The 12,488-nt window shown below is 45.0% G+C and overlaps 1 protein-coding gene across 1 annotated transcript in view; it reads left to right on the top strand.

Moving 5' to 3' along the window:
* Positions 1-10,998, top strand: part of PEBP4 (phosphatidylethanolamine binding protein 4) — a 270,124-nt gene extending 259,126 nt beyond the window's left edge. The window contains exon 7 of the mRNA XM_033172042.1: positions 9,685-10,998. Coding sequence (XP_033027933.1) covers positions 9,685-9,776 — 92 coding nt within the window. The 3' untranslated portion in view covers positions 9,777-10,998. The remainder of the gene's footprint in view (positions 1-9,684) is intronic.
* The last annotated feature ends 1,490 nt before the right edge of the window (positions 10,999-12,488 follow it).

Below are 12,488 nucleotides of genomic sequence, written 5' to 3'. Positions count from 1 at the left end.
GAGAATGTTATCCCAGTACTGAAGTAAGAATGATCAGTCAGTCCAGTTGACTGTTGTACTTGGAATGAGAGGGATGCACCTTTTTGATCTTCATCTCAGGTAGCAAAATATTTTGGACAGGCATCAGGCTACAGTTACACCTGTTTGCATATAATGTGTTTAACCTTATCCTGGGGTCAGAACAGAAGTCGGGGGAAAGCCAGAATGATTCTTTCCCCTACTTTTAATTTGTATCTCAACCTTGGCTTAACTTCCTGATCATTTAAACAAATTCAGAAATGCAACAAATCAGTACATGTTATCTCAGAAATGAGTGCTTGTCAAAATATGCCTCAGTTGAGAGATAAAAAGACAAAATATGAGCAGGGGGGAGAAATACCAGTAATCTTACTGAGAGTACATATGGTTCACCCTTTTTATCCTTTTTAGACAACATCAGCTAGCTATTGATCATTCATACTGATTTGTTTTATATGGCAATTAGACAGCTTTCCATCAAGCTAGTGTTATTCCACACTTTCCAGTGCATTTCCCTATCAATTTCCTTATCACATAAAAAAGTCTGATGGAGGTGTGGAAGTGGGTTTGTTGCACAAGAGTCCAAATCAACTTTACTTGGGCAACTTGGGTTTGCCAGTATGTGGCTGAATACCAACCCAAAATAGCAAAGTCTGGAAGCGCTCCATCTTTCTGATGAAGGTAGCAAAGCAATTCTAGGAATAGCTGAGGTTCCTGCATTGCAGGGGACTTGACTAAATGTCCCTTAGGATACCTTCCAACTCTACACTTCTTTGATTCTAATTAGGGGAAATATTTTAAGCTTCATTCAGTGCTCTGTTGCCTGTAAAATTTAATTATTACCATACTAGAAAGCAGTAGCCTGGTTAGTTAAGCTGAAATGCAAGGCATGTTCATGCCCACAGGTGAAATCACAGGGGTTTAGCCCTCTGTTGCTCTGGTTGCTGTTGTGCTGCCAGGAAACAAGCCATAATTTTGCTAAGCATTTCATCCAAACCTAAAGCAGTTCCTCTCCAAACAAACCATGAGTCGTAATCATAACCAAGGTTTTCTCTTGGCTTTGGGGGAAACAAACTACAAGGTCAGGTTCAGACATTGTGCCAAGCCAGACTGTGATTTGTTTCATGGCAGTAGCAGCAGGAGTGGGGAGGAGCAAAGGACCTGCGATTTCAACAGCACGCACAAACATGCTGTACATTCACATAAGAAAGTTAATTTTAATTATGGTGCACTGTGCAGATGAGGCCGGGAGTTTTTTCTCCCTGGTACCCTATGGAGGGAAGCAAATGGCTGCCATGGACAAGATCCTTTGTATATGCCAGGGGTCAGCAACCTTTTTCAGCCATGGGCTAGTCCACCGTCCCTCAGACCATGTGGTGGGCCAGACTATATTTTGGGGGGGGGGGGGATGAACAAATTCCTATGCCCCACAAATAACCCAGAGATGCATTTTAAATAAAAGCACAGATTCTATTCATGTAAAAACACCAGGCAGGCCCCACAAATAACCCAGAGATGCATTTTAAATAAAAGGACACATTCTATTCATGTAAAAACACCAGGCAGGTCCCACAAGTAACCCAGAGATGCATTTTAAATAAAAGGACACATTCTGCTCATGTAAAAACATGCTGATTCCCAGTCCATCCGCAGGCCGGACTGAGAAGGCAATTGGGCCTTAGGTTGCCTACCCCTGGTATACACTAATGTGAGGTAGAGATTACTTGCCTAAAATGGATTTGGTTTATCATGATGTGATAACTTCATTTGAAATTCTGCTGTATTGCCTAATGCCTTTAAAATATGGTAGCAATATTAGCAAGGTTTGCTCTTGGTCAGCTTATCACCATGTGAATAGGGTCTAACTTGATTGTCTGAATTCTTGCTTGAATGTTCAGACGAAACAGACTATAAAAAAGAAATCGCCCAGAATTACACATGCACACAAAACAGTTGTAGTCTTTCTGTCATTGATCCATATCTACCGTATTTTTTGCTCCATAAGACACACTTTTTTCCTCCTAAAAAGTAAGGGGAAGTGTCTGTGCGTCTTATGGAGCGAATGCATGGTCCCTGGAGCCAAGTTGCCCAGGGGGGAAAGGCAGATCCTGCTTTTTCTGTTGTAGAAAGAGCTAAAGGCTAAGGAGAGGGAAAGAGAGTGTTGAAAGGAACCCGCTCAACAGCTGATTGCAGGAGATCGGGGAGGGAGATAAGGGAGCTAGCTCCCTTCCTGCCCCGCCCAGGCCCCTTGCACAGCCCTTTGGGAGGGCTGAGGATCCTGGGAAATTGAGTTTTTCAGCCATTTGAGGCTTCCTGTTACTTTTCCTCTTGCTTTCTATTACTGGCTGGTGCTTACTGGTTTGCTTTCTTCTTGCTTCCTATTACCTACTGGTGCTTACTGGTTTGTACTGGTTTGCTTTCCTCTTGCTTTCTATTACTTGCTGGTGCTTACTGGTTTGTACTGGTGCTTACTGGTCTGTACTGGTTTGTACTGGTGCTTACTGGTTTGTACTGGTTCGCTTTCCTCTTGCTTCCTATTACTTGCTGGTGCGTACTGGTTTGTACTGGTGCTTACTGGTCTGTACTGGTTTGTACTGGTGCTTACTGGTTTGTACTGGTTCGCTTTCCTCTTGCTTCCTATTACTTGCTGGTGCGTACTGGTTTGTACTGGTGCTTACTGGTCTGTACTGGTTTGTACTGGTGCTTACTGGTTTGTACTGGTTTGCTTTCCTCTTGCTTCCTATTACTTGCTGGTGCGTACTGGTTTGCACTGGTGCTTACTGGTCTGTACTGGTTTGTACTGGTGCTTACTGGTTTGTACTGGTTCGCTTTCCTCTTGCTTCCCATTACTTGCTGGTACGTACTGGTTTGTACTGGTGCTTACTGGTCTGTACTGGTTTGTACTGGTGCTTACTGGTTTGTACTGGTTTGCTTTCCTCTTGCTTCCTATTACCTGCTGGTGCTTACTGGTCTGTACTGGTTTGTACTGGTGCTTACTGGTTTGTAAGCAATGCTTTTCCCCCTTTGCAAAAGCTGCACAAATCTGAACTGATCCTCAAAAAGCAGGGCTTTTCCCTTTGCAAAAAAAGCTGCAAAACTTTGAGCTGATTCTAAAAAAAAACACATGGGTTTTAGAGGAGGAAAACCAGAAAAATATTTTTTTTTCCCTGGTTTCCTCCTCTAAAAACGAGGTGCGTCCTATGGTCCGGAGCGTCCTATGGAGCGAAAAATGCGGTATCTAGAAGGGGGAGTGATGAGCAGAAGAGCGCCTGACTTCCCTAAGGAGCAAGGAATACTGTCCAAATGTTTAATATCTCAGCTTAAAGGTGTAGCCACAGTAACATCCAACCTCACCCTGGAATTACGTTTGTTATTATTTATTTATTTATTTATTTATATCTTGCCCATCATAAAAAGTGAAACACTGGACATTAAAAATTTCCCGATACAAGGTTGCCTTCAGATGTCTTCTAAAAATCAGATAGTTGTTTATTTCCTTGACATCCGATGGGAGGACGTTCCACAGGGCGGGCGCCACTACCAAGAAGGCCCTCTGCCTGGTTCCCTGTAACCTCAACTTCTCACAGGGAGGGAACCACCAGAAGGCCCTTGGAGCTGGACCTCAGTGTCCGGGCAGAACAATGGGGGTGGAGATGCTCCTTCAGGTATAATGGGCTGAGGCCGTTTAGGGCTTTAAAGGTCAGCACCAACACTTTGATTTGTGCTCAGAAATGTGCTGGGAGCCAATGTAGGTCTTTCAGGACCGGTGTTATATGGTTTTGGCAGCCACTCCCAGTCACCAGTCTAGCTCTTGTGTTCTGGATTAGTTGTAGTTTCCAGGTCACCTTCAAAGGTAGCTCCACATAGAGCACATTGTAGTAGTCCAAGCGGGAAATAACTAGAGCATGCACCACTCTGGTGAGACAGTCTGCGGGCAGGGAGGGTCTCAGCCAGCGTACCAGATGAAGCTGGTAGACAGCTGCCCTGGACACAGAATTGACCTGTGCCTCCATGGACAGCTGTGAGTCCAAAATTACTCCCAGGCTGAGCACCTGGTCCTACAGGGGCACAGTTGCCCCATTCAGGACCAAGGAGTCCCCCACACCCTCCTGCCCCCTGCCCCCCCAAACAGTTATTCTGTCTTGTCAGGATTCAACCTCAATCTCTTAGCCACCATCCATCCTCCAACCGCCTCCAGACACTCACACAGGACATTCACCTCCTTCACTGGTTCTGATTTAAGAGAAAGGTAGAGCTAGGTATCATCCTCATATTGATGAACACCCAGCCCAAAATCTCTCCCAGTGGCTTCATATAGATGTTTTTTAACAGGGGAGAGAGGACGAAACCGTGAGGCACCCCACAAGTGAGAGTCCAGAGGTCTGAACACGCATCCCCCAACACCACTTTCTGGACAGGGCCCAGGAGGAAGCAGTGGATGTCATGGTCGATGATATCAAAGGCCACTGAGACATGCAGCAGAACTAGGAACAGCCTTCACCTTTGTCCCTAGCCCGCCGGAGATCATCGACCAGTGCGACCAAGGCAGTTTTAGTCCCATGATGAGGCCTGAATCCCGATTGGAAGGGATCCAAATGGTCCATATCCTCCAGGCATTCCTAGAGTTGTTCAGTGACCACCTGTTCAATCACCTTGCCCAAGAATGGAAGCTTTGAGACTGGGTGATAGTTGGCCACATTGGCTGGGTCCAAAGATGATTTATTAAGAGGGAAGCATTCACCACCCCGTGGAGCCCATTGCCCAGCCCTTTTCGGCTCGCTTTTATGAGCCAGGATGGGCAAGGATCAAGGAGACAGGTGGTCAGTTTCACTCATCCAAGCAGCCTGTCCACATCCTTGGAGGTAACAGATTGGAACTGATCCCAGGTAACTTGACCAGACAAGACTCTAGCACTCTCCCACCCCAGTCCTGCTCCCATGGTGGAGTCTACCTCTTTCTGAATCTGAGCAACTTTATTTGCAAAAAAAAACCTTTGCAAAATCATTGCAGCAGATCTTGGGGTCCTTACCAGGCACTGATGATGGAGGTAGTTCCTTTAGATTGTGAACCACCTGAAAGAATCTCCTGCTGCAGGTGCACTGCTGCAGGCAGTGAAGAAGGTCCTCTTCGCTGTCGCTGTCACCACTTGGTAGGCTCGACGTTGAGCTCTAACCCGTGACCAGTCAGATTCAGAATGAGTTTTCCGCCACCAGTTCTCTAGTCGTCTCAGCGATTGTTTCATCACCCTCAGCTCTGGGGGAAACCATGGGGCTGCCTGGGCTTCATGCAATCGGAGATGGTGCTTCAGAGCCGGACAGTCTATAGCCCTGGTTAACTCTGCATTCCAGTGGGTCACCAGGGAAGCTGAAAGGCCATCAATATGGGATAAAACATCCCCTACCACTCTTTGGAAACCATTTGGATCCATTATGTGGCACCTTATTTGAATCCACACTCATGAGGGTCTTTCTCAACTAAGGGATTGGGATGTCTGTTGCTGAACTGAAGGCATGAAGTTGCCAGTGCCAGAAGTGTAGCATGCAGAGGATGCTGCACTATTGACCGGGCCAGAGCAAAAAGCCAAACACATTGTATTTATTTTAGCCTTAGCCAATATTGCCTGTCTGTCAAAGGGGCTAATGCTGGAACTCCGATTTCCAAGTTCTATGCCTCTGAGGTGTGTGAGTCATGAACCAACACATTCCTAGGGGGCCCACTAATATAAACTCCAGTCTAATTTTGAATCCCCTATAGTAGTAAGTACCCTTTTATAGTACACAAAGTGCTGGTCCGCCCAATGAATTTTATAGATTATTAGAAACTTTCAATGAAAATTTACATGTCCAAACTAAGCAATCTCTCTGCAATATCACATTTGATGGCATGAACAAGGGTCAAAGTTGGCAAGTACTAAATATGGTACCTGTCATTGCACACCACAACTCAGATATGTGATTGTGAGAGGTCATAGAGTAAAGTGGAGTCTCCTCTTTGTCATGTGAGGAAAACCTCACATGACAATTTTTTTTTATTTTGCATGGAAATTGGGAAGTTGCTTTTTCTGCTTGTATACAATGCAAGGTGGTATTCCTGAAACAGCTCAATTAGACTGCATACTCTACACACCATACATTTAAAGCACATTCCTCCCCCCCCCACCCCCCCAAAAAAGAATCCTGGGAAGTGTAGTTTACCCCTCACACAGCTACAGCTCCCAGCACACTTAACAAACTAAACTACCCAGGTTCATTTGGGAGAAATTCATGTGCTTTAAATGTGTTTTAAATGTATGGTGTGTATACATGCAGCAAGCCAGATGCAGAATCAATTGCTGCTGTAATTTGAGTTTGCCCCCTCAGTAAAGAATGGAGAACTCTTCGCGAAAAGTGAATGAACTGACATTGCACAATGTGTACTCTCCCAATTAAGGGAGCAGCTTAAGCTCCATGACTGACACTTCCTTGGGGTTAACCCAAAACTGACAACTTTGTATGGAGGGAGCAAGAAACAAACAAACAAACAAACAAACAAACAAAGATTGCTGTAGAGCAGGGGCTTTCTTCTCATTTAGTAGCAGAACAGCAGTGCATCGAACCTCCTTCCTCTTGCTCTCCAGCACTGAGCCACAAGGAACCACCAGGCACATAGAAGCATGCACCTCGGCTGGTTCCTCTTTCAGTTTTTGGCAGCAAAGGGAAGGCACTTGAACTCAGCTGCATCCTCGCTGGACTCATTGCCTTGGAGGCAGATGATGAAGCAACCAGATTTTGCTCACTCTTTTGCAAGAGCTGCAGGGTTGGTTTGCTATGTTCATTAAACCTCAAGATCTGAATTTAGATAAAGCAGGCAGTCTTCCTGGCCCAGCAACAATCACAAGGAAGGCAGCATGGACAGGTGCAGAAGGAGAAGATTGGGGTCATAACAACCAGTCTCCAACCAAACGAAGACCCAGGGTCTAGCCCAGTCATGTGTCGAGATTGTAATCAAATGACTTTAGTTCCCAGGATGCTAAGCACTGGTGAGTCTAGGCAGAAGCTGCAGACTTACCAATTCTACTGCTTGAAGGAAATGAATTAAAAGTACTGAGCTACCTTACTGTCATTTCCTGCCTCCCTGCCATTTTATCTAACACATGGCAATATTTTTCTTAACAATTAAATGTAACTGAGGCAGGCCAATGTTTTCGGCACCTCTACCCTATTCTTTATTGTGGGTCAATGGGAGTAGACCTACTATTGATTAGCTGCTTCTATAGTTAAAAGATTAGGAAATTTGAGCTTGACAATTTAAGCAATAGATACGTTCGTTGCGTGTACAGCAGTAGGAAGTGTAGGCAAAATACACAATGGCATGGGCGTAGCTAGGATTTATTGGGGGCAGGCTTAAGCTGGGGGGGGCAGAACCTCAAGTATTTTGTATTGATTTACTTGTTTTAGAGAGGCAGGTGCCCCCCCCCCCCGGTTATGCCCATGCACAATGGCTTGGTTAATTAGACTGCATGTGCCTGCAGGCTTCTGGAGAGGAGCTTGTGGCTGCTTTGCTCCTCCCTGGTCTCTTTTGTGCCATGGCACACTAAGCTAAGCCAAGGTTTGACCTAGTGGCTCATGGTCAATCTCTTTTAAGCCATGATGGCCATATGGAACCTTGAGGTTCAGAGACAGTATATCTCTGAGCAGCGCCTGTTGTGAAACAAGAGCAGGAGAAGTCCTTTGTGTCCTGCTTGGGATTTAACCAGAAGCACCTGGTGTCCATTCTGGAAATCAGGATACTGGCCTAGATTGACCTTTGGTGTATCCACTAAGGCTTGTCTTGTGTTCTTATGAACAGTCAAAGGTATCATAAGCAATGAGAAAGCTTCACCACAATGAAAGCAATTTGCAGTGTGCCCATGTCTTTCTTTGGGGCCTTAAAGCTCTAAACATGAAGTGTGCAGTTTCCTGCTGCCTTCAGCTGAAGAAATAGGAGCAGGAGCTATGGCAGTCAGTATCAGAGTTGGGCTGGGTGAAAAGTGTCTGGGGCAATGAAGCCTCAGGAGGTGGGGAGAAGGATGTCCCCCTCACCTATACAAAACTTTCATTGTAAAAATTAGCCCCACCCAATGCCAGCTTTATTGATGAATGAAGAAGAAATGGGGCTTTCCCCTTGTGCAGAATTTGGCCTTGAAGCCGTATGTACATCAATGACTCACCCTGTGACTTCTTCACAGAATGTTGCAGCCATGGCTGCCCAAGCAAGTTAATGGGCAGGAAAGCAAGCTCTCTGAGACTAGATACAATTTCACTTCTTGTTTCTCTGTTGTTGTTTGTCCATGGTTCTCAGGCCATGGGATCAGAAGCTTGAGGGAAATACGTTTTTCATTTAGAAGCCACTGATTGTCCTCTTCTCACACAGGCTGTGTACACATGAACCTGTTTGTAGCACTAAAATGTAGGTTTTTTTCCAATCTAGAATCATTCCTTCTTGTCCTCAACATACTGCCTTCAATTTAGATTGATTCTGGACCCTGCTGTCCACAGGGGTAGATGTCATTACTTGATACACATTTAAAAGCCCTCCTCTTGATTAGCCTATCCGTGCCTTTTCCTCTCTGCTTTGTGGGTCTTGGATTTGCATCCCACTTACTTCCATTGGCTGTTGCAGACCTGCAAAAAGGAAAACAATGTGCAGGCTCGCTCCTCCTCTCCCACAGTTACTGGTGCTTCATTTATGTGCAGGTCTGGAAGTTTGAGTCTAGGGCAGTGTTTTTCAACCACTGTTCCGCGGCACACTAGTGTGCCGCGAGATGTTGCCTGGTGTGCCGTGGGAAAAATTGAAAAATTCAAGAGAATTACTTTATATATAGTCAATATAGGCACAGAGTTAATTTTTTTAACATTTTCTAATGGTGGTGTGCCTCATGATTTTTTTCATGAAACAAGTGTGCCTTTGCCCAAAAAAGGTTGAAAAACACTGGTCTAGGGGGTGTGTGATTGAATGTGCCTGCTCAACTTGGCTGCGACAAGTGGACAGAGGTGGAGGTGGAGACGATGTGAAATGCTGACTAGAGGAATGATTGGGAAAACATGAGTTTTCAGGAGTCTTTCCCCAAGTAAAATCTAGCCCCGGACTAGATTAAAAATGAAACAGCTAGGCCCAGACTTAGTGGCAAGTTGGTTGAGACCTTAGACAGCAACAGCATCACTGTGTGTGAGGGAGAGACAGAAATCAATATTATGTGACTACCACAATCTGAACTTCCCATGGTAAGCTTGAGGCTGTTTGCAGCAGTGTGGTGGTAGAAGCTGAAATGAGTGTACTCTCTAATTTTGTGTTATGCCCCCCATTACATCCATTTTGTGACTGATGCCCACAGCACTTTCTGAAAATTCAAAATGTATGCTCTGGTCCAATAAGTTTGGCGACCCCTGAGCTAAACCATGTTGCCACCCACAGCTTACTTCCCCACAGTCTCTCTGCTTCCTCCCACCCCCAAATGTCAGGACACACTTCTCAGCCAACCTCCAACAGTTGAAGAGGTTCCAGATGATCAGAAAGCACAGGAATGATCCAGTTGGTGCTGTACTTCTGCTCCTGCTGGATATTTGATTGAGGTAGTCTGTCCATCATCACATGTAGTATGATCCTGAGTAAGAGTAAGAATTTCAGTCATTTCTCTTCCCTTTCCAGGTTCCTGGGACATGGAGAGCTTTGTGGATTACTCTCACCTTGGGACCCCTGTGGCTTCAACCCAGTTTATCACTAAGAACAACAACAACTAGCAAGAGTGGCAGCAATATTCCCCTTTCAGCTGATATGCTTGTCTTAATCTCTTTTTCTCTTTCAAAACTAAGAATGAATCATCTCCATGCAGCACCAGGCTGTTGATGTGACTTGCCAGCTCAGAGGACATCATAGAGGTTGCCGTGATTTAGTCTTACAATTCCAACCTTCTTCCAGTTCACTTTGACATGAAGAGTAGCATGTAAACGACTCTAGCTTTCCAGGCATTTTGCAGTATATGCGATGGAGGCAGAATCTGCAGGACTTGTGTGGAGCTGAATGTGTCCTTAGGGTTCTTTTTATATTAGCCTGGATCAAAATGACAACAGACTGGTTCCAACAGTTGCTTTTCTAACTAACCTATTATCTCACACATGTCTCTGCCACTAACCAGCTAGATTCCTGGAGGATGGGTCTTCTCTTGAAATCATAACCATGCATATTTTCCAGCAAGCCAGGTTGTGCCCCCGTTATACTAACACTGTTTGCATAAAAAGAAAATAGAGGTTATGGCTCTGGAATCCACTGGTTACACCTGCCCCACTCAGGGCTTATCCACACTTGCCTTTCCTCTGCTCTTTCCAGGCTCTATAGCTCTGTGTATGAGTGTCCCCCTTTTTTCTTTGCTCCGAAGCTTTCCAAATATGCTCTTGAAAGCTGAATTGGAGCAAACAGCAAACAATGGAAAACCCAAATTGTCATTTTCTCCAATTCAGCTTTAAAGAGCAGGTTTTTGTGGGGAAAGCTCCAGAGGGGTTGGGAAATTGTGCTTAGACACCAAACTTTAACACACAGACCTGTGCCTAGAAAGAACAGGGCAAAAGGTAAGCATGCATGAGCCTTCAGTGTGTTTAATAATGCAAATTGGTCTCAGACTAATTATTTCTTAAGTCAGGCATCAATGAGAGAACCTCTAGTGCAACCCACAAAATAGCAACAGTATCAGAAGATAGAATATATCCAACAACTGGAGACCTTTCAAATCATTTGAGTTCTATCCAATGCTGACAAAGTTTTAAGAGCCATGGCAGGAATGTTCTTTCCTATCCAAGCTGTTTTTAACTGTTACTATTATTGAAAGGCCCAATCAGAGCTTCAGCTATGTGTCCTGGAGCTGCACAGACGCTTCTTGCTATGGGTATTTCATTGGCACTAAATTGCCCACCTCGACTCTTTTATAGTACATCCCTTCATGGTTGTCTTTCCAGACATTATGGTGTTTCTCTCTCTCTCTCTCTCTCTCTCTCTCTCTCTCTCTCTCTCTCTCTCTCTCTGTGTGTGTGTGTGTGTGTGTTTTGCCCCACCCCCAAGTAGTAATACCTACTATGCATTTCAGTAATCACAATAAAGCAACAGCAGGATTTGACTCTGGTTTCCTATAGCTTTCCTATTCCAGGGTTGTGAAACAATCTCATTCTTGCAGTGCCTGGCATGTTTCAGTATATAAAATCATAGCCAAAACAGTAAAACATCAACAATACACAACATCAACTTGACTGTGTAAAAAGCTCCAGGTTCAATTCCTGCCCTGCCCTGCCCTGGTAAGGCTGGGAAAGACTTTGGTCTGAAACACAGACTGGACAGTTGATCAGTGTAGGCAAGACATTCTCAAACGTGGTGTGTGGACTGCTGGTGCTCCATGAACTCCATTGATATGGCCTATGCTGGAAAAGTTGCAGAACAGTCAAGGAAATCTGTCCTGGGCTCTGCACTTGCTTTATTTTTTTCTACCAGAGATTGAGACTGTTTTGACCAGTGCATGTGACTATTGTATCAGGACACTGGTGCAATCTATGAATCTTTCTCTTACCATTTACCAGTTAAAGTGGCTCTTTTCAGTGGCCTGGCTTAGGACCTGTGAATTCCAGTCAGATTTTGATGGTGGTGGTGGTGCTGAAGAGAAAAACAAAGACCATTTTATTTCTCCACATATTTAATACAAAAGCAAAACAAGTGAAGCTCTACAATGTAGAATGACAAAGTTTATTAAGTGGTCTGCAGGGGTGGGAGCAGGGGCGTACCCAGGATCAAAACTAGGGGGGGGGGCAAACCATGGTCGTTCAGGTTCAAAAACAAAAACAGCTTCAAAAAACAAAAGCACATTCAAAAAACAAAAAACCTTTTCCCCCCAAACAGAAAGCGCCAAATGGCTGAAAAACTCAGTTTCCCAGGATCTTCAGTCCTCGCAAAGGAACTACTCACCATGCAAGGGAACTCAGTTTCCCAAGCTCCCTTGCAACGATGAATCCCAGCAAATTCAGAAACTGTTCCTCTCTTGCCAGCACGATGTAGTGTGGATACAAAAAGCAGGCAGATGAGGAAGGATGAGAACCCAGGCTAAGACCATGGTCTGCCCTCGGATTCGCCCCCTGACACTGCCCAAGTCTCAGCCTGCATCCCCATTTGACCAAGCAGGGTACAGGCTAGGATCCGGTCTCTGATAGGCACGCCAGCTCTTTGTCGGCATGAGGGAGGGGGAAACAGCTGGCACAACACACACACACACACACACACACAGTGGCCAACTGTACCTCGGCAAGAGGGCAAGAGCTCAATTGTTATTGAGATTTTGGGAGGGGGAGAAAGACCAGTCGTTGAGCTTTTTTTTCAGGAGGAGAGCTTTTTTTCCCTTTTAGGCTGCCGATAACCATTTAATTTTTATTTTATTTATTTTATTTTATTTTTATTTTTTGCTTCAGGGGGGCAGCCGC

Source organism: Lacerta agilis, chromosome 15 (assembly GCF_009819535.1).
Source record: "Lacerta agilis isolate rLacAgi1 chromosome 15, rLacAgi1.pri, whole genome shotgun sequence".
Lineage (NCBI taxonomy): Eukaryota > Metazoa > Chordata > Lepidosauria > Squamata > Lacertidae > Lacerta > Lacerta agilis.
This window is presented reverse-complemented; position numbering and strand designations above follow the sequence as displayed.